At 42.3% G+C, this 25,201-nt stretch overlaps 1 protein-coding gene across 4 annotated transcripts in view; it reads right to left on the reverse strand.

Annotated features, from left to right (window-relative positions):
- Positions 1–12,485: 12,485 nt before the first annotated feature.
- CERS5 (ceramide synthase 5) overlaps positions 12,486–25,201 on the reverse strand; it is a 28,767-nt gene continuing 16,051 nt past the window's right edge. The window contains exons 2-11 of one of the 4 annotated variants that reach the window (XM_019802939.2): positions 23,213–23,309; positions 22,493–22,623; positions 21,614–21,671; positions 19,700–19,750; positions 18,925–19,017; positions 17,087–17,215; positions 16,846–16,952; positions 15,917–16,073; positions 14,797–14,905; positions 13,491–13,628 (exon numbers count right to left, since the gene is read on the reverse strand). In XM_019802939.2, the coding sequence (XP_019658498.2) occupies positions 13,621–13,628; positions 14,797–14,905; positions 15,917–16,073; positions 16,846–16,952; positions 17,087–17,215; positions 18,925–19,017; positions 19,700–19,750; positions 21,614–21,671; positions 22,493–22,623; positions 23,213–23,309 (940 nt within the window). In that variant the 3' untranslated portion in view covers positions 13,491–13,620. Of the gene's footprint in view, positions 13,629–14,796; positions 14,906–15,916; positions 16,074–16,845; positions 16,953–17,086; positions 17,216–18,924; positions 19,018–19,699; positions 19,751–21,613; positions 21,672–22,488; positions 22,624–23,212; positions 23,310–25,201 lie in introns of those variants that run through there. The other 3 variants (XM_002922388.4, XM_034646071.1, XM_034646070.1) reach the window with 3 other exon arrangements.

The following is a 25,201-nucleotide window of genomic DNA, read 5'->3' on the forward strand; positions in this document are numbered from 1 at the left end:
GTTGTGTCACACCCGCTGATGATTTCAGTCCTTCCGTGGCTGTTTCTCGCAGCTGCACTGAAGTTCTGCTTTGGCCACAGGGTGGGACCACTATCTTGTTTCCTCCCATGCCTTCGACTTTCCCTTTTGATTTCCTTTGGGAATTTCTGCTCACTTTTTTTTTTTTTTAGATTTTTTATTTATTTATTTGACAGAGACAGAGACAGCCAGCGAGAGAGGGAACACAAGCAGGGGGGAGTGGGAGAGGAAGAAGCAGGCTCCTAGCAGAGGAGCCTGATGTGGGGCTCGATCCCAGAACGCCGGGATCACGCCCTGAGCCGAAGGCAGACGCTTAACCGCTGTGCCACCCAGGCGCCTCTCTGCTCACTTTAAACACTGATGTGCTTCAGAGTTTTGTTCTTCGACCGTTACTCTCATTCCGTATGTTTTTCCTAGATTATTCTAGGCGCTCAGTGGTTTTAACATGAAAATAGTTATGTGCTCAGTGTCGGTATCCCAATTCTACCATTCTAGCCATATTGCCATCGGCCAATTAATATTTATTCTTAACTCCTCAATTTACCTCTGTCTAATGGAGATTAAAAAATAATAGTTCCTAATTTAAGAGATTAGTTTGAAGATTAAATGAGATCATTCAAATTGAGTATTTCTTTGGCATATGAAAACCACTCAGTAGATGTCAACAGTTAATGCCTACTGCTGACTTCCAGATCTGTATCTTCCAGGTTGACCTTTTGGGCCTCAGCTATATCCAGTTGCTTGACATACCCACTTGAATATCCTGTAGTCCTCTCTAACTTGCTATGTCCACAACTAACCACATTCCTTCTTATCTCCAGGACCTATTTCCCTCCCCTACTTTAGTTAATGATACTGTATCATCAAGTCAGAAATAATGGGAGTTTTATTAGACTTCCTGTATCCTACTCCCAACCAAGTAGTGTCTTTTTAATTTTTACCATTTAAACATCCACTTAATCAGTTCAATCCTTACCATTTCTTGCTTACAGTTTTGCAGAAGCCTTTTAGTGGTCTTGATTCCAATCTTGACCTCATCAGATTTATCTGCCACATTGCTATCAGAGACCTCTAACTTGATTATGGGACTCTCTTGCTTTTGATCTCCACTGAAGCTCAGCCATTGACAATAGGTTAATCTTTGGCCTGTAGAGTCAAGCCCAGACTCCTTAGTATAGTATATGAGGTCCTTAGGACCTGACCCGTTTTATGTTCCTACCTCATCCTTTGTGTTCTGGTAATATCAACTGCCTGTATGCTTGCATGCTGTTTCTTGTTCCATTCCTGTTTGTGCTTTCTCTCTGAATAGAATATCCTTGGTACCCCCCCCCATCTTCTCTTTTCCCAGTAAAGTTTCTTGGTCTCTTCACCCTCCCATACTAGGCCACATGTCTGTAGAAAATACTGCTTTTCCTTCTAAAAAAATCTTTGAAAAGCACAAGGAGCTAAGACAGTTTTGAAGAGGAACAAAGAAGACGGGCTGGCCCTACCAGACATGAAGACATAGTAGAAAGCTTAGAGTAATCCAGATGTAGTGACAGTAGTGCAGGAGTAGATGAGTAGGTCATTGGCATCATATAATAAACTCAAACAGATCATCGTGCATGTGAGAAACTGAGTATGATAGAGTATTACAAACCCACGGGGAAAACTGTCCTCTAATGTGGAGATTTATATATATATAATTGTAAAAGTTAAAAAACAAACAAACATTGAAAGGACACACCAAACTCAAAAACAGTAATAATGGGGATGAGGTGAGGTGGAATAGGGCAGAAGTAGAAGGCGTCTTAAATGACAACTGTCTCCTCTGTTCACAAGACTTCTGACACCAAATGTGTTTTTCCTACACAGAACAATTCTCTCACCTCTCCAGACAGCAGCTGAGTAACCTGCAGTTCAGTTCTGCCCTGAGCTACATGGAGTTAGCACAGACCCCACAGGTTAAAGGCTTAGTCTCACAAGACTCTCCCACTTAAGATACCAATCACACGTAGTAGATCTCCAGGTTATCCACAGTCTGCCTGACTTGGCTAAAAATCAGTTCCCATGACCTCCTTAGGTTTGATAATTTGTTATAATGGCTCACAGAGCTGAACTAGGGAAACACTTTACTATTACTGGTTTATTAGAAAGGATACCACTCAGAAACAGCCAAATGGAAGAGCTGATTAAGGCAGGGTAAGGGCACACCGCTCTGTCAGCACCTTAGTGTCTTCACCATCCCAGAGGCTCTTGGAACCCCATTGTTTGGGGTTTTTATGGAGGTCCCATTACAGAAGCAGAAATGATTAAATCATTGACCACTGGTAGTTAGCTCAATCTCCAACCCTTCTCCCCAACCTGGAGGTTGGTAAGAGTGAGGCTGAAAATTCCACTCCTCTAATTATGCCTTGGTCCTGTTCCTATGGCAGTCAGCTCCCATCCTGAAACTAGCTAGGGGCCCACCGAGTCACCTCATTGACATACAGACATTACTCTGGAGATTACAGAGGTCTTAGAAACTGCCAATAACTGGGGAAGAAGACCAAATATGTATGTATATATTGCTTTCTTTTTTATAAGTAAACTCTGCCCTCAACATGGGGTTTAACTCACAACCCCAAGATCCGGAGTTGCATGCTCTACTGACTGAGCCAGCCAGGTGCCCTGTGTTTCTTTCTTTCTTTTTCTTTTTTTAAGATTTTATCTATTTACTTGAAACAGAACACAAGCTGGGGGAGTGACAGAGGGAGAAGCAGACTCCCCGCTGAGCAGAGAGCCTGATGCCGGGCTCCATCCCAGGACCCTGGGATCATGACCTGAGCGGAAGGCAGATGCTTAACCGACTGAGCCACCCAGGCATCCCATGAGCTATATTTAATAAAGAAGAATAGACATATTTTCTATCAAATTAAGGTGAATACAATCAGATTAATCAGTAATTTCACTATCAGTGGACTGAATTAAAAGACAAAGACTAATAGATTGGGCTAAAAAAGCAAATCAAATTATATGTAGTTTCTAATAAACATGCTCATTATTAATAGAGACTGAAAATAGATGGGTAAGACATTCCTGAAAAATGCAGACATGTAAAGAGTGATAATATCAAGAAAAGTTAACAAATACTGAACAGTAAAGAGATCATTTGCTAATGTAAAGAGAAATAAGACGGGATGACCCTCATAAATTTGTCTGAAACAGCAATTAAGAAAACTAAAGCAAAAATTCTTAGGAATGCAAGGAGAACAGGAGAAAAATACAATTACAGTGAGGGACTTCGTTATACTTTTTTTAAGAACTGAACAGCACTAGGGGCACCTGGGTGGCTCAGTTAGTTAAGCGTCTGACTGGATCTCAGCTCCGGTCTCCATCTCAGGGTCATGAATTCAAGTCCCACACTGGGCAGGGAGCCTACTTAAAAAAACAAAAGAACCGAACAGCACTAGAAGAATAGAATTAGGACAGAATGAACGATAGAAACAACAAAGCTGACATGTATGTGTGTGCATGTATGTGTATTTGTAATAAATGATTTTCCATGACTACAGACCACTTAGAAACATTGTGTATTGACTATTCCCAAACAATTTTTAAAACAAACTCTTAAATTTAAAAGTAGGAATTGTAAAGACTGTATTCTCTGCTACATCCAATAAAATTATAAATAAATAATGATAATCTCAACTACTTGGAAATGAACTATTCCTGGGCAACTCTTAAAGAGAAAAATCAAGGGGCACGTGGGTGGCTCAGTCTGTTCAGTGTCCGCCTTTGGTTCAGGTCACGATCCCAGAGTTATAGGATCGAGCCCCACATCGGGCTCCCTGCTTCTCGGGGAGTCTGCTTCTCCCTCTGTCTCCGCCTGCTGCTCCCCCTACTTGTGCACACTCTCTGTCAAATGAAAAAATCTTATAAAAAATTTAAAAGAAAAAATCAAAATAAAATTTCAACTTTCTTGAAATTAATGAAACTAAGTATTTTCATACAAAACTGCAGAGCGCAGCAGCCCAAGATGGTGCCCAGAGATGTATGCCCTTAAATGCGTTCCCAAGAAAAAAAATAGTAGGGGCTGGGCTTTATAAAGATCCACTGGCTACTGGATCAAGGTCACATTCCCTCTCATGATATTCAAGACTTCTTTTGTGCTCCATAGCAACCAGTACATACCCTTTCACAGCACTTTTAATATTTAAATAACACAGCATTCTCTTGCTAGTGGCAATTCAAGTTTGTACAGCCTGTATAAAAAATGTAACGTGCCTACACCCTCTTACCTATTTCATCGCCAGGACTCTAGCCCTTAGAAATATTCACACAAATGGGGGGGGTGGGGGTGGGGGGAGTGGAAGTCAATAGGTTAGGTGTCCAACTCTTGGTTTCAGCTCAGGTCGTGATCTCCACATCGTGAGATTGGGCCACAAGTAGGGCTCTTTGTTCAGTGTGGGGGTTTGCTTGAGAATCTCTCTCCCTCGGCCACTCCTCCCCGCTCTCTCTCTCTCTGTCTTAGATAAATGTTTTAAAAAAATATTCATACAACTGCACAGCATATTTGTATAACGATATTATTTGCAATTTTTAAAAAAAGATTTATTTCTTTGAGAGTGTGGGGGGGACGGCCAGAGGGGGAAGGAGAGAGAGAATCCCTAGCAGACTCCCTACTGAGCACGGAGCCCAACACAAGCTAATTCCGGGAACATGAGAACGTCACCTGAGCCAAAACCAAGAGCTGGCTGCTTAAGCTTCTGAGCCACCCAGATGCCCCTGTTTGCAGTATTTTAAAAATAATTTAAAAAAAAAAAGATTTTATTGATTTATTTGACAGAGAGACAGCCAGTGAGAGAGGGAACACAAGCAGGGGGAGTGGGAGAGGAAGAAGCAGGCTTCCAGCAGAGGAGCCTGATGCGGGGCTCGATCCCAGAACTCCGGGATCACGCCCTGAGCCAAAGGCAGACGCTTAACAACTGAGCCACCCAGGCGCCCCTAAAAATAATTTTAAATAAGTTAAAGAATTAAAGAATAATGGTATACCCATAAAGTGGAATGTTAAATCAGTCAAAACTAGCAGAATATGTATAGTATAATCTCATTTAACTTTTAATTTTTTAAAAGATTTGAGAGAGCATGAACAGGGAGGAGTGGGGGACAAGCAAGACTCCCCACTGACCTGGAGCCTGTCTCGGGGCTTGATCCCAGGACCCTGAGATAATGACCTAAGCCAGAACCAATCACTTAACTGACTGAGCTACCCAGACACCCCTTGTTTTTAAAAGGAAAATTTGTGGGGCACCTGGGTGGCTCAGTCAGCTAAACATCTACTCTTTTTTTTTTTAAAAGATTTTATTTATTTATTCGACAGAGAGACAGAGACAGCCAGCGAGAGAGGGAACACAAGCAGGGGGAGAGGGAGAGGAAGAAGCAGGCTCATAGCAGAAGAGCCTGGTGGGGCTCGATCCCATAACGCCGGGATCACGCCCTGAGCTGAAGGCAGACACTTAACCGCTGTGCCACCCAGGCGCCCCTAAACATCTACTCTTGATTTTGGCTCAGGTCGTGGTCTCAGGGTCATGAGATGGAGCCCCAGATAGGGCTCTGCTCTCAGCACGAGTCTGCTTAAGGTTCTCTCCCTCTGCCCTGCACCACCCCCCACACTCTAGCTCTCAAATAAAATAAATAAACAAATAAATAAATAAAAGGAACATTTGTATTCATGTGGTTATCTGATAAGTTGTTTTGGAAGATTATATACCAAGTGTTAATAGTTATAGGGGCAAATGGAAATGTCACGTACTTAACTGCATTTTTTACAATGAGCATATATAGTTTGTATAATAAAAATATTTTGGGGGTTTCAAACATGTACAAAAGCTGAGGGAATAGAAATAAAACCCTTTTTTATAGTGCAGATTTCTTTTCTTTTTTTTAAAGATTTTATTTTGAGAGAGAGGAAGAGAACACAAGCAGGGGGAGCGGCAGGCAGAGGCAGAGGGAGAAGCAGGCTCCCCGCTGAGCAGGGAGCCCCATGTGGGACTCCATCCCAGGACCCTGGGATCATGACCTGAGCCAAAGGCAGACGCTTAACTGATTGAGCCACCCTAGAAATAAAACCCTTATACCCATTCCTCAGTTTTAACTGTTACCAACCTATTGCCACACTTGCTTCAAAAATAGAGACTTTTTTGTTTAAGGAAAAAAATGTTTATTTCTATCATTTATACTAGTCTGTAAGCTTCTTAAATTCAAGAATACATGAATATATTTTCTATGTAAAATATTTAAAAATAGAGATAAGTAGAAGTGCCCCTTGTCATTCCCTCCACTCCCCACCATGTCCCTGCTCAGAAATCACCGGTGTTACCAGTTTGGTGTATTCTTCCAGACCATTTCCAGGGTGTTTACATGTACATAAAGGTCTGTAGTGTATGTTGGTTGAATTTTCTCTGGTTACTTCTGTGGTTCAGAGCCAAAGACTCAGGAAAGAAGCACTAATGGGCAAGGCCTGGGACACCCTGGCTCTCCCCACCCCGTGTTAGAGGCAGCTCTGGTGGCAAGGTTCTAGTTTGTTCTAGGCACCCTTTGTAGGGAGCGGACAGTGAAGGAACGTAGCGAGGCAGACAACTGAGAGCATCACAGGAATGCCTCTGTAGCTCTGTGAGCCAATTCCTTACAATAAATTACTATCAGACAGCAGAGCCCTGTTGCTGTCAAAAAGTTTAGGGTTGTTTCCTAGGTGTCCTTCATAGAGAAGTCATTTTAGTGCAAGATGTCCAAATCTGCCTTTTTTTTTTTTTTAAGATAGGTCTAGGGCTTGTGGCTAAACTCTATTTGGTGAGGCCTGCTCTGCAGAAGACATTATTGAACAAGAGAAGACAACTGTATACAGATGGCTGAGGTGAGGGCGGTACAGATTGTAACCTAACTATCAGCCTATGCCCATTCAGTCCCCCTTTTTTTTTTTTTAAAGATTTTCTCTGAGAGAAAGCTTGCATGAGAGAGAGTGGGCGGGGAGGGGTAGCGGGAGAGGGAGAAGCAGGCTCCCTGATGAGGGGTTCGATTCCAGGACCCTGGGATCATGAACCGTTCCAAAGGCAGCTGCTTTTTTTTTTTTTTAAATTTTTTTTTTTTTTTAAGATGTTTGAGAGAGAGAGAGAGTGCACGCGCGCATGAGCAGGGAGGAGGGGCAGAGGGAGAGGGAGAAGCAGGCTCATAGCAGAAGAGCCTGATGTGGGGCTCGATCCCATAACGCCAGGATCACGCCCTGAGCCGAAGGCAGACGCCCAACCGCTGTGCCACCCAGGCGCCCCTCCCATGAGTACTTTTAAAAGACTCATTTGTTGCTTTAAACCTTTGAGGGCTCCAGCCTACCATCTAAAATGTAACTCTTCAACAGGATAGTCAGGCTTCTTCACTAGATGGTCCCAAGCCATCTGCCGCTTCTCACCTCCTGCTGCTCTGATCCTACTCCAGCAGCTTACAGTTCCCAGAAAGTGCCACATACTTTTTATATTTAAAAAATATTTGAAATGAATCACTCCAAATGTATTGAAAGCACCAAAAATAAAATATGATATACCACTTACATCTCACTCACATCCTCCCCTCCCAAAGATAAAAACTATCCATCCTTCTCTATATGTTTCCACACTTTCACTATAGAAATACACTTAATATTATTTGGGGTTAAAAAGAAGTATGTTGATTGAATCAAATGGGACATTTTCTTTTGAAACTTGCCCTTTCCACTCAACATTGTTTTTGACATTTATTTATCCATTGTGCTGGTTAATTTTATGTGGCTACTGGACTGGGCCACTCAGTGCCTAGATAACTGGTTCAACAGAATTCCTGATGCATCTGGGAGGATGTTTCTGAATGCAATTAACGTTTGAATCCATAGACTGAGTAAAGCCGATTGCCCTTGACCAATTCATTGTCAGCTTGAATAAAACAAAAAGGCAGAGTCAGAGAACTCTCTCTCCACTCGTCTGTCTTTGAGCTGAGACACTGGCCTTCCTTTCCTTCTGACCGGACCGTGGGCTCTCCCCGTTGTCAGGCCTTTGGAATCAGATTGGGACTACATCATCAGCTCTCCTGCTTCTCCAGCTTGCTGACTTCAGATCCTGGGACTTGCTTGCCTCCACAGTCAGTGTGAGCCAGTTCCTTTTAACAAATCTTTTAAATTTATATATTTATATCCTATTGGTTCAGACTAGTACATCCATATTGACAAAAAACAAAAAAACCCAGGGGGCGCCTGGGTGGCACAGTCGTTAAGTGTCTGCCTTTGGCTCAGGGCGTGATCTCGGCGTTCTGGGATCGAGCCCCACATCAGGCTTCTCTGCTATGAGCCTGCTTCTTCCTCTCCCACTCCCCCTCTTGTGTTCCCTCTCTCACTGGCTGTCTCTTTCTGTCAAAATAAATAAAATCTTTAAGGAAAAAAAAAAACCCAAACCCTTAGTGTTTAATTGCTCATCCAATTGCATGAGCAAATCAATTTATTCCATTCCTCTAGAGAAAGATCATTGAGTCATCTCCACTTTTTCCCTCTTATAAATAGCAGTCCGATGAGTATCCTTGTATGTTTTCTTGGGCCCATCTGCTAGTTTCTCCAAGAGTAATTATTACTATTATTTAGCTTTACTAGTTTTTGTTAAGTTTTCCAAAGTGGTGTGAAGTGGTTTCTGTTAGTTTTCATTTACATATTATTGATTTCCAGTAAGGTAGAGCACCTTTTAAATTAATTTTTAAAAAATATTTATTTCAGAGAGACAGAGAATGCAAGCATGGGTGGGGGCTCGATCCCAGGACCCTGCGATCATGACCTGAGCTGAAGACAGACGCTTAACTGACCCCCTCGGATCATGACCTGAGCTAAAGAGAGCTAAAGAGAGACGCTTAACTGACCGAGCCACCGAAGCACCCTTTAATTATCCATTAGCATAACCTTCCTCTAGAAATCGCCTATTCATATCCTTTGCTCCCTCCCCTGCCTTTGTCTTGCTATTGGGTTGTCTTTGTTGTTTCTGTAGTTATGTATATTCTGGATACTAGTATATTTTAGTTATACATCTTGCAGGTTTGATTGAGATGGACTTTTAGAGCTTTTTTATCTGGGAGGTGGCAGTAGTGGTGTAAGAATCCCACGTGGGCCTGCATCATCATGCCTGTCTCCAGAGCAGTGCCATGGGTAACTGCTCTGAGACCATTTTCATGCAAGTTCTTACCTGGGGATTGGAGGAGGGGTCATGAAGTTTCCTAGACCACACAGGAAGTGTATATTTAAGTTCTCAAGTTCACATGGAGTATGGGCCCAGAATTTGAGGACTCCTGACTCCACAAGCCCAAGCAAACTTCCTTGCTTCTTTCTTTAGCCAACTGGATGAATTTTTCATAGTTTCTCCCCTTTCACTAAGGTTGCACTGTCTCAGGGTCCCAGTTTTAACTGGAGGTCTCATTTCCAGCTTCCTGCATGGTCTTGTCTCTTGTCAGCATTAAAACCCAAGTCCTTCAGTTATGTTCCCTTATCGCTCTCATAATTCCATCAGCTGTTTTACCTTCTGCACTAGTTTTCAGTTCCTTTCATTGTGTCTTTGGTGTCTCCTTTCTTGGAAACTCAAGTTATCCATTAAAAACAAACTTACGAACAAAATAAAAACAAACCTTTATCTACCATCTCTAGATGTTTATCTCAGGTTTTTAGCCTGCATTAAGCCAGAACTGATATCTTTCATATACTTTGACGTCTCTTCTAAACATACCTTCCCATTCCTATTTTCCTGACAAAACTCTGTTCATCTTTAATGGCCAAGTTCCACTTTCAAGTTTTCTCCCACCTTGCCAAGAATAATTTAGAAAGTTCTTTTTGCACTGTAGTACTTTCCCCCCTTACTGGGGGTACATGAGCTCTTTGAGAGTAGAAACCAGATGTTGCTCATCTTTGTGTCCCCATCTTCTGCCACAGTGCCTATCATAAAGTAGGCACTTAACAAATATTTTATTGAACTGAAAATATTTCTCTGCATAAATACTGGATATTCTGAAGTCTGAAGAGTTTGGTTTACAATCAGCATACTGAATCACGTACTAACTAAACTCATGGGAGTATTTTTAGGATTGCGATAACATGAAAGCTCATGATACATGATAAGCAATCTAAGATGTTGGTGGTTTTGGTTTTTTTTTTTTTTTTTTAAAGATTTTATTTATTTATTTGACAGAGATAGAGACAGCCAGCGAGAGAGGGGAACACAAGCAGGGGGAGTGGGAGAGGAAGAAGCAAGCTCCTAGCAGAGGAGCCTGATGTGGGGCTTGATCCCATAACGCCGGGATCACGCCCTGAGCCGAAGGCAGACGCTTAACCGCTGTGCCACCCAGGCGCCCCTGGGTTTTTTTTTTTTTTTTTAAGTAATCTCTACACCCAATGGGGGCTTGAACTCATGACCCTGAGATCAAGAGTTGGATGTTCTACCGACCGAGCTAGCCAGGTGCTCTGGTGTGTCTGTGTGTGTGTAAGATTTTATTTATACTTGAGAGAGAGAGAGCAGGAGCAGGGGGAGGGACAGAGGGAGAGGGAAAGCAGACGCCGCATTGAGCAGGGAGCCCAATGAAGGGCTCCATCCCAGGACCCTGAGATCATGACCCCAGCCAAAGGCAGATGCTTAACTGACTGAGCCATCCCAATTGCCCCTATGTTTGTGTTTTTTAAGCAGTTTCTATGACTCAGTTTCCTCAATGCGGCAGTTAGAATTTTTCAAAGATGAATGTAACCGTATCTCCCATTGCACATGGTCTTGCAGTGAGCCTTGCTACTCCTCACCGAGGTACTATAGTCTCTCTCACCACCCTCTTGAATTGAGGTGGTCCTTGTGGCTACTTTGATCAGTAGAACACAGTGGAAGTGACGTATGTCAGCTCTACATGACTTTTTTTTTTTTTTTTAAGTAGGCTCCACACCCAGCATGGAGCCCAGCACAGGGCTTGAACTCATGACCCTGAGATCGAGCCCTGAGCTGAGATCAAGAGTTGAGTGCTTGGGGGCGCCTGGGTGGCACAGCGGTTAAGCGTCTGCCTTCAGCTCAGGGCGTGGTCCCGGCGTTATGGGATCGAGCCCCACGTCAGGCTCCTCAGCTATGAGCCTGCTTCTTCCTCTCCCACTCCCCCTGCTTGTGTTCCCTCTCTCGCTGGCTGTCTCTATCTCTGTCTAATAAATAAATAAAAAATCTTTAAAAAAAAAAAAAAGAGTTGAGTGCTTGGGGCACCTAGATAGTGCAGTCAGTTGAGTGTCTGACTCTTGGTTTTGGGTGGGGTCACGATCTCAAGGTCGTGGGATGGAATCCCATGTTGAGCATAGAGCCTGCCTGAGACTCTCTCTCTCTTCTTCCTCCTCCTCAAAAAAAAAAAAAAAAAAAGCGACACTGGGTTTGATTCTTTATTAGCTGTTTGACCTTAGGTAAGTTAACTTCTTTTTGCTTCATTTTTACCATATGTGAAGTGCTTAATATAGTGCCTGGTGTGTAATGAAGAGCTATGTGTTATCTATTATTATTTTTATTATTATTATACCATTCAGTTGCATCTTTTGTCAGATTAATTGGGACAACTAACCCCAGATTTACAGAGCAGTTGTTCAGATTTCAAAAGGCTTAAAACCCTATCATCTTTTAAAAGTATTTCATTCATATTTCACAATTACTAGTCTTTTCAACAATATGGCAAGTTGAGGAACTAAATGTAAGACTTCAGGCTAGCTCTGACCAAATAACTATGTAAGATTTTTCAGAAATAATTTTCACATGCCCCAAGGAAGTCTTTTTAAAAGCCAGCCACTCAGGGGCGCCTCGGTGGCTCAGTCAGTTAAGCATCTGACTCTTGATTTCTGCTTAGGTCATGATCTTAGGGTTGTGGGATCGAGCCCTACGTTGGGTCTGTCCTGGGGTGGAGCCTGCTTGAGATTCTCTCTCTCTTTCTCCTGCTGCCCCTAACCCCGCTCATGCATGCTCTCTTTAAAAAAAAAAAAAAAAAAGTCCAGCCACTCAGTAAAGTAACTTTATTAGCAGGGTCTATATCCCAATAATGTCAATGAATGCCAAGTGAGTACCTGATTCTTAGAACAGTAACCTGTTTCTTTAAATTTTCATCCATCTCCCTGATAATGAAGCATTTCATAAGCCTTGATGTACACAAGAACATCTGGAAATATTTTGATAATCTGAATATTCACTAAATGGAAAACTATTCTGAGATGAATACTACCATTGGTAATTTTGCAAAGACCTCAACTACAGAAAAGTCTGGATTAGGAAGACTGTTTTCCATGGCTAAAAGAAAACAGAACTAAAAGAGAAAACATCTCAAGACTCATTTATCACAATCTTTTAAGTGTTAAGTGGTAGCCTCTGTATGAGAAATGGAGGTATCTCACTAAAAGTGTCTTCAACCAAATCCTTTGTTGGTTTGGTGATATACATACTTTTATCTGCTCAGTATTTTTTGCGACTACTATGCATGTTTATTTTTTCTTAACACATAAAGCCATAGAACATAGGCATTCTTTCCCCAGCATGCACAGAAAGGAACAACTGGGTGTCCAAGAACCTTCAAATCAGACCTGAAAATTTTCTTACTTAGCTTATGGATTCAGGGAATTGGGGACAGAGTCACTAAAGAGGTTGAGACAGGAGAGGAGGGTTGAAGCACTTTTAATCACAGAAGAGTAAACAATAGTATAAACCGTTAACGGCTCACTCAGTGGCTCTTGTCCTCCTCCAGCCCTCCGCGCACCCTCTGCCACCCCCCCTCCCTGCGTACCATTTAGTAAAGAGCAGGGCATCAGCGGCTGTCCTTGTGACTACCAGGTGGTAGGAAGGGAATCTAGCTAGGGGCCACAAACGTCTTGGGCGTCCCGTCCATGGCTGTCTGTTTCTGTACACCTTCATGTGAAAGATTCCAGCTCCAAGGAGTAACAGTGCAGGAACCTGGAGCGGAACTTTATGGTTCTGTTCAGATGGCCAGAGCTCCGACAGCCACGGACAACGAGGGAGGGGACAGTCCAGAGCCAACATTATCCAAGATGCAGCCAAATCTGGGATTGAGGTGGGTTCAAAGGGGGCGCAAGGCCTAGTGGCTCCTGTCTAGAACTGTGCCCCAACCCAGGCAATGAAACCCGTGCACATGCACAAACGCATATGCACACACACATACACGTGCACGGTGCGTACACACACACACACACACACACACACACACACACACACAGACACACACACAGCAAATAACATTACTGAAAGAACCTGGAGGCTATTAAATACAAAATGGCAGAGTTTTTTTTTTTTTAAAGTGAAAATATTTGCTTCTTTGATTCTCCTCAATGCCCTGCAGACCCCCTAGTCACATGCGTGTAGAAGTGGGGAGGCCCAAGAGGAGCAGGTGGCCAGTGGCCCTACGAGTCCGTGTGTGCTGTAGTCCCCATACCAACCACCTTACTCTTCAGCCCAGTAGCTGCTTCCCATGTGACCATTCACCCGATTGGCGCCATTGCTGGAGCTGCTGCCACAGGCGCTTCTTGTGTTGGTAGCCACATCTTCTTCCTCTGAGCTGCTTTCCACATCACTGCGGTCATCCTTAGACACCTGGGTGGGATGGGGCCAAGGGAGGAAAGGTGAGGACAGAACTTGTCTGCTATTGTAAGACAGGCTTCAGCCCACAGAACCCATGTTTGGGCACTGCTCCCACCGTGGCCTACTTTCTGGTGGCACCTGACTCTATGCTATCTGGGCCACGGCTACAGCTGCCAATATCCTTTGCCTCTTTCTGTTTCTCTCTCCTCATCTTTGTTCCCTGTGGAACAAGAAGCTGTGCTGGTGAGGGCGTGTCTCTCAGGACCAGCCCACAGAGCTGAAATCATTCACGGAGTCCGGGTGTGGGTCTGAGGGAAACTCCAGACACACCTTCCCCTCTCCTACCTCAAACACTGGAAGAGAACAGTACACACGATACAGCTAGCTTTCCTCAGTGCTTCTAGCTTCTGGTGGTGGGGCCACTGGGGTCACTCATATCGGTCATCCTGACTTTTGTTTATCCCCAGAGCTGATCCATAACTGGGCCTTTTCTGCTAGTTCTACTCTTCCTGGACTCAGAGCCTGATGACACCAAAGGTTTCCAGTTCTCTATCATGGACCATAAAAAGGAGAGAAACCCGGTGAGACCTGCCAGACTTCTGACCTCCAGAACTGAAGGATAATCAATGTGGGATTTTTTAATTTGTATTTTTTTAAGTAAGCCCTGCACCCAGTGTGGGGCTTGAATTCAGGACCCCGAGATTAAGAGCCGCGTGCTCTACCGACAGCCAGGCAGGTGCCCTTCAATGTGTTTTGTTAAAAAAAGAAAAAGTGAAAGAGGGAAGGGGGTGAGAAGGGAACAGAGCTACAAATGTTGTTGCCAGGGAGTAGGGTACTTGCTTTGGTTAGCTCTAAGACTGGTTTATTGCAGCTGTTGACCTCTGAACCCAGGCAAATGATTATCTGACCTTCTGGAATATTCTACCAGAGGGCAGAGTCTATCTAGATTTGAGGTAAAAGGAGGCTTAAAAAGGGGAAAAAAATAAGAGTAAACTCAACTCTTGCCTCCATTTAGGAAAAAGAATCTGGCAACTTGAGCTCCAGTCAACAATGGCCCCACAGGGTCAGGAGAGAGGCATGCTTGGAGACAACACGGGGAACAGGAAGGAAAGCAGGAAGGAAGAGAGACACGTTCGGACAGACATGCTTTACTGAACACTAGAAGCACAGATACACTTACATGCAAGAGATGAAACTGTCCAGCTCCCACCAGGCATAGAGAAAAGGAAGGAGGTGAGAAAAGAGTGGAGAGTACAGAGTCTGGGTCTAATCCTTCCTGGATAGGTCACCTGGTCAGGAAAGAAAAGCAGGGGAGAAGAGAGATGTCCAGTAGCCCAGAAGCTACAGCAGGATGCATAGGCACGCTAAGCAAGTTCCAAAACCAGTTGCAGCCGTAAGGAACAGGGACACAACAGATCATATATGCCGGGTACATTCCATCCCTCTGTCCTGGACTCAGTGTCTCCTCTGGCAGAGCCCCTCCCCCTTGGTACTCTGTACTGCTGAAGGCCGGATCCTGAGCCCACGGGCAAGTCCCAGCCCGACTCCTTCAGAACTTGTACACTTCAGCTATGAGTTTGATCATCAAATGACCCCTTTCTTTGTATTTTTGGGCTCTCGGCATAAGGTGGGTATTTGAAACCTTAAATATCTATCTCATTTAGGATCACCACCTCATGCAACAGTGGGATGAGGCCAGTACGTAGCCCCATATCTTGAACATCACAGTGTGGTCATCTTGGGGTGGCTTGTGAACTACCATGCCATTCTTAGGCACTCGAACACTGCTGCTTTTATACAGCTTATAGTTTAGAGCTCTGCATACGATTTCCTTTGGAAAAAGGTTTCTATGCTAAAAAACAAAAATACAAAATGCACTGAAGTAGGTAGGTAAGGTGTAGGAAATAGTTGAGGTCATCTCAAAATGTACTACTGTCATTATTTAACCATAGGCATTCCTAAGGGACAGGAAGAAGGCAGATCCTTCCTCCTGCATCTATGTCTTTTTTTTTTTTATTTCTCCTAAGTAATCTTAATCTCCACACCCAATGTGGGGCCCCAGCTCACGACCCAGAGATCAAGAGTCATGTGCTCTACGGACTAAGCCAGCAAGGCGCCCCTGTAAGTCACGTCTTAACAGCCAAAACGCTTAGAGAAAAGGTGGAAACTCTGGAGTCCTAAGCTTTCTGCTGGGTCTGCTTGAGTAGCTGCGGCTCACTAAGCTAGATAGAGAAGCTCTACTGAGTACTAATCTATCTTGCTACCCAGCCCCGAGGAAAGAAGCCATCTCTCATCCTCACCTTTCCTCGGATCAAAGCTTTGAAAGCAATCCGCACAATTAGGTAGGACCAGATGACATGTAGAACCTGCAGGATCAGGAGAAGGCCATTGAAGAGCCACCAGGAGGGATAAGGCCCGATTATCTCCCAACTCTCAAAGAAGGTCGTGTTCAGAATCCTAGAAGAGGAGGCCAGTTGTGAGATTCTAGTTTTAAAGCCAGGGAGGTAGGAATGAAGCTCAGTTCTCCAGGAAACAGAACCTATTTTGTTTTCTCTCTATACATTGTAACAGTTGAAATGCCAGGGATATTCATCCACAGTGAGAAAAGATAAAGAAAGGGGGCCTACGAAGTTTTCTATCTTACGGGGCAGGGAAAGATAATGTAAATCTCAGGAACTGATGGATTAAGTCCTATCATTAATCATTTCAAATATTAGGAGTTTCACAAAACCGGGGCAGCGATTTTAATCATAACCCTAGTCATTTCTCCTCAGGCACAGATAGGACAGTTGGTAGTTGATTCCCTCAGACTAAGGAGAATCTTCAACCTACAGTCATTGGCTTTGTACAGAAAGCAGTGAGTGTAGAAGTGAGTGGTGTGTGTGTTGGTTTCAGTGGGGGAGGGTATAAGAACAGGAAAAGAAGAACCTAACAATTTTGCAATCAGCACAAAAGAAGGCAAAGGAATTATTTAGGCGTAAAAGGAGGGCTGTTCCTCAGAGGAGTCTGGAAAGCCACAGCCAAGTGAGTTGGATGTTCTCAGTCTGGATCACACCTTCCTAGAAATACTGTCTGAAGGAAGTAAGGCCCCTGAGAATCCCGTAAGGGGTCGGTCAGGTTAGGCCCAGGATGAGGCAGGGCAGTAGGGTTTTTCGTGGCCTGTTCCCTAAATTGGCAAAAGGTATCATTAGCTACATACTGACCACAGCCCCATGGTCCTACCACTTACCAGAATGGGTAGATTCCTAGACGAGTGACCACAAAAACAGCACTGAAGATCACAAAAAGGGTGTCACAGAGACGCTGGTATTTGGCATAATTGGCCAGTTTGGCTGCCTGGAGAAAGGAAGAGAAGAACTGAGTTAGGGGGTAGGGTTAGAGAAAGAACTGAGTTGGGGAGAAAGCCAGTTCTCAGGAAGAAAAGGAGAGAAAGAGGAATAATGAAGAAAGAGGGGTTGGGGGGATCTTACCTCCAGCAAGAAGTCTGAGGCATCATGTAAACACATGACCAGAGTTCCCACCCGTACCATGTTGTTGATGTAGGAGAAGGTGATGAGCCCAATGGTGGCCAAGTGATGCACAAACATGATGAGGAAGTCCTAGGATGCAATGGAAATAGAAGAGCCAGGTAAAGGCAAGGCCTTAGAGATACTAACCACCTCAGTGCCCTGTGCTGTTCTCTGAGGAGCTTATCCCACGCCTTAGATAAGGTTCTATTTTGTTTAAACTCTCCCTTATGGAGCACCCTAGCATTTGACCCAAAACTCTACACCAGTAGCTGACCCATAATCTATGTGAAAATAGCTTAAAGCATACAAAATAACAATTTTGTGTGGAAGTTGCAGAGTATGTAGACCATGTATGCTGACCTGACACTTGGAAATAATTTCCCAGGTGGTAATCAGACCTACAAGCAGTATCGTTTTGATGAGGGAAATTTCAACCAAAGGGACCTAACAGAAAAGACAGTTCTGATGGAGGGGCGAAGCTAAACTCCCAGCGTCCCGGGATCAAGCCCCGCATCATGTTCCCTGCTCAGGGGAGAGCCTGCTTCTCCCTCTCCCTCTGCTCCTTCCCCTGCTTGTGTGCTCTTTCCCCTCTCTCTATCAAATAAATAAATAAATAAATAAATAAAATCTTAAAAAAAAAGTTTCAGAGAAATGCTAAATAATCTGTTAGCTGTAAGCACCTTCTGCTTTCAGATTTAAAGCTCTAATTTCCTCTTGATTCAAATGGCAAGGTTAAACCAGAGAAATCTCTAAATACCTGTTATCAGACATGTCTAATAAATACTTCTCAGCCCACTGAGAGACAGAGGATGGGAGAAGGCAGGTGGCTTTGGGTCAGAGAAATAAGGATGAGAAAGAAGTCTGTGCTCTCCACATAGATACAGTGGTAGGTTATAGTTCTTGAGCCGGGGATGGGTTCACAAGTATATATTCTAGTATGTTTTAAAACCCACATATATATTACAAACCCTTTTATATGCGTCATGTTTTAAAATAAATTTTTAATAAAGGGACCTGTGTCTCCTGACCGTAGGAGAGTCAAAGGCATCTGATCTGAGTACTGAGCCTAATAACTAATAACCCAGATTAGTGTCAGTCCATTCCCATAAATGCTAACCCTCGTTTTCCTCACCAAAGATAATCATGAGTTAGTGACAGATTAAAGTCAGAGCTGCTGGAACCACATTATTTCAGGTGCATACCAATAAAAAGTGAAGATTCTACCCTTTCTGTCTGCTTTTAAAAAAGTTAAGTCATTTGTAACTTTGTCATTATGTGGGCAAGTCAACTCACTTCTCTGAATATTTGTTTCCTAAACGATAGCAAGAAAACAGTAAACTAAATCCTCCAAAACCCTTTCCAGTTGATGTTCTTTGAGTAGGTGGAGTTACCAAGAAGAGAGAACAAGAGAAAGCAAGGATCTCCAATGCAAAAAAAAGCCAGATCTTGCTTTTTTGAAAGCAGGCCTTTTCCAGGATGAGGCCTTGCCACCCCTAAGTTCTGACTAGTTTCCAGAACTTTATACATTAAGAACCTTAGATAAAATTAGGAAAAAGGTATGCTTTTTAGCTGGTTAACTGTTCTTATCTTGGGCTGCCCTGAATGCCTCAAATATACTTCATCATTAGTCAAGTCTCATTTCTGAGAACATTACCAAGAGCTAACAGTCTCATCAAACCTACTTTCTCCCTCTTTTGTGGTCTCAGTCAGGGCAGAGAATCCACAATAGCAGTAATGGTGGCTGCTAGAAAGGAGGAGGATGCAATAAATTATAGAGTTGAGGGAGCCAGTGTCCTTACCTTTCGTTTAATGTCTATAAACTGAGAAAACATAAGGGACCAATAAAAGGCCAGTTCCATGATATAATAGTAATAAAGCCCACTTGTGAGAGGCTGGAAGAGAGAAAGTAGTAGTTAGAATACCAGCTAGTCAAAAATTCATTCCATCTCTGCAACTTTCTCTGTTTCAGAGGACCAATACCCAAAATTATTAGACATCCTTCCTCCCCATCATCTTCCAAGATCTATAACAGGTAACAGACTTTGGATTGGTGTGAATTATACCTCTTCCCTCTGCCCCTCCATATACACATTTTCAGCTCGCATCTTTAGAAATCAGATTACGTGAATACATACAATAGCACAATCAAATCAGCGCGTCTAGAATTCTGGACAATTGTGCCTTTCAAGGGATTTAAGATACTCAGGTCTTGTCTTCTACCCTGTTAGCAGCCCCCTGACATTTTTCTAGTATAGATCAGAACCAAGATGCTTTTAAGGGGACTCCGAGTTACCCTTGATTCAAAAAGGACACTGGAACCAGAAAGCATCTCATTAAGTGCCAGGAAGCTGCTTTTCTTTCCACCTCAATTAGGGTGAATATAATAAGGAATCTGGAACAAAAAGATGGATGGATTTCACTGTTATGGGGGCCCCAAAAATAGATACCCTAAATATATGACTCAAAGAGACTCAAGAATACCAAGAAAAGGTGCTATCTGCCCTGAGACGGCCCTGCCTACCGTACCTTCCATACATACATAAGGCCTCTGTCCTGAAAGGGCTCAGACCGTACCTGAAATGGATAGCTATGCCAGCACTGCCGGATGTCCCAGAACCAAGGTGACTAAGAGAAAACAGATAATCCAGGTCAGCCTTTAGGATTCAATCCTGGCTTACCTATAAATCCTTTTCTCTATGCTAGGAGCACAAGAGAGACAGAGAAGAAAAGGAAATCCTTCTTGATGGAATTTATGGGTCCTTAAAGGGTCAATAAATGGCTAGGTTTTTATTCTAGAACAAGAAAGTGTTGTTACAAATAGAAAAACCATACTATGAGGTAAATAAGAGTAGGGAGAGCTCTAGGATAGTTTTTGGAAGTATCAACATAGATATAGGAAATAGGGATGCAGGAAAACAATGATTCCATTTGACAACCGAGAGACAGATCTGCATGCCAAAGATTCAAAAGTCAAAAATAATTATCTCTAATGGAGTTTCAATGATGTCCTTTAAAGAATTTGTCTATTTCACCTAAGTTGAATTTATTAATATTAAATTGTTCATAACATTGTCTTTATCCTTTCAACATCAACAGCATCTATAGTGAGAGCCCCTTTTTCTCCCTGACATCAATCATTTGTTTTCTCATTTGTTTTCTTTTTTTTCCCTAGGGGCTTAACAGTTTTAATTAAACCTTAAAAAGAACAAACTTTTGGCTTTATCAATTTTCTCTTTGTTTAATGCCTACTTCATTATTTTTTTAAATTAATTTCTTTTTTAAAATTTAAATTCAATTAACTAACATATATATTATTTGTTACAAGTGTACAAGTCTGTGATATTTCATTAATTTTTTACTTTTTTTTGGTTCTTTCTTTCCTTTAACTTACTTTGAGGTTACTTTGCTCTTCTTTCTCCAGTTCTTAAAAGCGTCTATCATTGATTTTAAAGCTTTCTTCTTTTCTAATATAAGCATTTAAAGCTATAAATTTCCCTCTAAGCACACTTTAGCTGCATTCCACAAGTTTTGGTGTGCTGGGTTTTCAGCATCATTCAATTAAGTATTTTCTAACTTCCCTTGTGATTTCTTGTTTGATCCATGGGTCATTTAGAAGAGTTTAACTTGCAAATATTTTCTAGATATCTTATTATTATTGATTTTTAACTTAATTCCATTAGGGTCAGAGAACACATTTTGTAAGATTTCAAAATTTTAATATTTACTGAGACTTATTTTATGGCCTAGTATATGGTCTAATTAATGTTACACGTGTACTTTAAAATTATATATATTTTTCAGCTGTTGGCATAGTGTTCTATAAATGTCAGATCAAATTGGTTGACTGTGTTGTACAAATCTATATCCTTAGTAATTTTTTGTCTAGTGATTTAGTCAATTACTGAAAAAAGAGTATTAAAATCACCAACCATGGTGTGTATTTGTCTATTCCATTCCTTCAGTTCTGCCTCTTTTTACTTCATGTGTTTTGAAGCCTCAATTATAACATTTAGAGGAAAACAGTGTGGTACAGTGAAAAACAAAACAAAAAAAAACAACAAAAAACCCAACCACCATGGAATCAAGAATCAAAAAGCCTGAAATTCTTCATCTCTGATAATTAACTGAAAAGCAGGAATAATACCTGTTTCATACACTTTTAAAGGGTTAAAGGGTTATGGAATTTTTGTCAAATGCTTTATAAACCATCACAGACTATGCTGATTTAATCAACACTATACCATTATACTATGCTATCACAATTATTTACTATTATCTCCCCTAAGTAAGGGGAGAAACAGTGAAGTCAGGAAGTTACTGAAGTCAGACAGAAGACCATCTATTTAGCATATAAACCTGGGCTGTAGGCATTATAGAAAAAATAAAAGGGGAGGAGGAAAATGAAGAACTAATGGTGTTTAACTTTTATCTCTAGAGATGTAGGCAGAAGTAGAATCCAACAGAGGACCAGAGAGAGTTTTGACTTACCGACCAGAGAAAATTAATTCCGTAGCAGAATATACATAAATAGAAAGTGAATCTCCACCTGGGTGGGCAAACAACAGACGTTAGATGAATAGTCACTCAAGAAAGTCTTTAAGGAAGTCAAGACAGACTTGGAGATAAGGCAATTACCGTTGAGAAATAAGTTCTTATCTTATCTTATCAGGGGCACCTGGCTGGCTCAGTCAGTAAAGCATGCCAACTCTTGATCTTAGGATTTTAAGTCTGAGTGCCACACTTAAAAAATAATAATAATAAATAAATAAAATCTTAAAAAAAAAAAGATAATTTGTCCCCAGAATAGGAACAAATACTGTTACCTAAAAAGCCAAAATGACAGAGACATCTTCCAGCTCTGTTTAAAAGAGTTCCACAAGTGTATACTGGCTTTAATCAACTTTTCTTCCATACACTCTCTAATGATGGTGCCTAATATTTTTTTTTTGCATGACAATGATAAATTGTGTTCTGTGTACAGAGGATAATTAGTAAAATAACCCAGTGAAATGAAGTATAGTATGTCCAGAAAAGGGATGCTTCCCACCAAAATGTCAATTTAGAGCAAGCTGGTACTATCTCTACCAAGGTGTACAAGGTGTGCCTCCCTACCCACACTGAGCAGTTATAGGAATGCACTCCCAATCTATTTGGGAAAAGGGAACAAAATGGAACTATAACATGTAGCTGAGTGGCAAGCATGTTTAAGACACTAAGAGTGACCAGTCTTCCAGTTCTCTTCTTTCCTGCCTATAATAAATTGAGTTAGCCCTCTACATCCATAGACTATTGAACTACCAAAAGAAAACCTCAGTCCAGTCACACCCTACCCTTCACCTCACTCCCCACCTCCCTATGCACACCTACATGCTTTCACAGAACTTTGTGAGGGTTGGAGGCTTGTCCTGATTCCTCCGATGACGAAACCAGCATTGGATCTTTCGGACATCCCAGTCCAGTTGCTTTGACAGGCCCTCCAGCCTCTTCTCATCAGGATACTGTAGATGTATGACCAGAGTCAGAACGTCCCTTTTTCTTCAACACTCTCCTTAAATCCCTTTAACTAGCAGAGTGGCAAGGGGGGAAGGGGATAACTACAGCAATTTAAGGGATGTTTATCTTTCTAGGTTTCATCCCAAAGCTCGTTTTTAGTAAGAAGTCCTATTTCACATAATCAAAAGAGCTTTACCTTTATACACATCCTTGTTTGGTCTTGTCCCTCCAGCCCAAGCTGAGTGAAAATAGCTATTAAAAACCCAGACGGCAAAGGCTGTTGGTACCTTCCCTATCTTGATTAGGCGACTAGATAATGACAGAAGCTGGAACAGGGAAAACCAAAATCAAGGTATGATGTGTGTCTGGGGGAAGGTAGGGTTGTGGTGGCTACTAGGTCTAAAATTTAAATGTATGTAAACTTCTTTAAGGGATCCTGACCCAAAGGTATTTCCCTGAGGGGATAAGGCTCTCCTTATAGTTACATGGACTACCCATCCTATCCCTACCCTTGGAGATACCAGCTTTCTACCCTCCCCTGCCCTGTGGAGCAACCCCTCACATGAATCTTCCTCTCTTTCTTTGCCCACTTACCTTGGTAATAGATAAGAACACCTTTTCAAGAATGGCATTGGGATAAGGACCACTATCCTGGATGCCAACATGGAGTGCACAGGGTTTGGCAATAAACCTGTAATGAGAAAAATCCAAAGCCAATTCTAAATATGGTTTGCTAAGCATGAGGAAAATATCCTGATTAGGGGACTGATGGGAGACAAAAGGGAAAACACTTGGCTGGGAACTAGGACTTTTTGATTTTGTCCTGGATTCTGCCATTGACTGACGTGAGAAGTTACCTGTTTAAGAAATATTAGGACGTAAGTTCTCTTTCCATTTTTTTTTTTTTTTAAGATTTATTTATTTGACACAGAGAGAGAAACAGCCAGCAAGAGAGGGAACACAAGCAGGGGGAATGGGAGAGGAAGAAGCAGGCTCCCAGTGGAGGAGCCTGATGTGAGGCTCGATCCCAGAACTCTGGGATCACGCCCCGAGCCAAAGGCAGACGCTTAATGACTAAGCCACCCAGGCTCCCCTCTTTCCATTTTTTCCCTGGCTTCCCTAATCATATTTTGAGTTTTAGAGTCAGAAAGACTCTAAACCTATCATTTTATCTACCAGTCTACCACTTATTGCCCATAGAAACTTGGGCAATTTACTTAACCTCTATAAGTCTGTTTTTTTTTCACCTATAAAATGAAGATAATATCAACATCCTCACTACTCAATATAAGGGCCACAGACCAAAAGCATTACTGGTTTTTCCTGCAAGCCTTTTGGAAATGCAGAATCTCAAACCCCATTCCAGACCAGCACAATCAGAATCTGCACTAACAGGATACTCTGGTGATCTTCATATGCCCATTAAAATGTCAGAAGCACTGGCCTACTTCACAAAAACTTTGTAGCTATTCAATGAGACAGTGTATTAAGACGACCATGGCACAGGGGCGCCTGGGTGGCTCAGTCGGTGAAGCGTCTGCCTTCGGCTCAGGTCGTGATCCCAGGGTCCTGGAATCGAGTCCCACATCTGGCTGCCTGCTCTGCGGAGAGCCTGCTTCTCCCTCTGCCTCTGCATCTCTCTCTCTCTCTCTCTCTGTCTCTCATGAATAAATAAATAAAATCTTAAAAAAAAAAAAAAAAAGAAGACCATGGCACAAACAAGATGCTTAATAAATGGTAGTTTTCCTTACACCAAAAGATCAAGAAGATCTTAACCAGAGGGCCCAGTGGAACCGAGATTGAGCTCTTCCTAAATACAAGTATCCTAGGTCTTGGTCTTCCTGGCTAATCAAAAGATTATGTAAATACTTAGAACCTTCAGTAGCCTGGAAGAAAAGTAATTAGGAAGGGTGAGAAATAAATTACCTATTAGTATTCAGTTCTCTTCCCAAAGCTACCACTAATAAGTCATATAAACAGTCAAGTCACTTAACTCTTGGGTCTTGGTTTCATCATCTAGAAGAAGTAATGAGATGATTCCTAAGATTTTTTCCTATATCTGTGATTCCATGGTGTTATTATTGATTGTAATTAGTTTATAACTTGTACATCTTTGAAAATTAAGGAACTGTTCTTTGATTCTTCAAGAATGATCTCTCTTGGAGCACCTGGATGGCACAGTTGGTAGAGCACGTGACCTTTTTTTTTTTTTTAAAGATTTTATTTATTTATTTGACACAGAGAAAGACAGCCAGTGAGAGAGGGAAGACAAGCAGGGGGACTGGGAGAGGAAGAAGCAGGCTCCCAGCGGAGGAGCCTGATGCGGGGCTCCATCCCAGGGATCCAGGATCACATCCTGAGCCAAAGACAGACGCTTAACGACTGAGCCACCCAGGCGCCCCGAGCACGTGACTCTTGACTCAAGATTATGAGTTCAGGCCCCATGTTAGGCACAGTTCACTCTAAAAAGAAAAAGAATCTAGGAAAAAAAAAAAAAAAGAGGGGCGTCTCAGTGGGTTGGTCAAGCATCCACATTGGGCTCCACACTGGGCATGGAGCCTACTGAAAGAAAGAGAGAGAGAG

This window comes from Ailuropoda melanoleuca, chromosome 16 (genome assembly GCF_002007445.2).
Source record: "Ailuropoda melanoleuca isolate Jingjing chromosome 16, ASM200744v2, whole genome shotgun sequence".
NCBI lineage: Eukaryota > Metazoa > Chordata > Mammalia > Carnivora > Ursidae > Ailuropoda > Ailuropoda melanoleuca.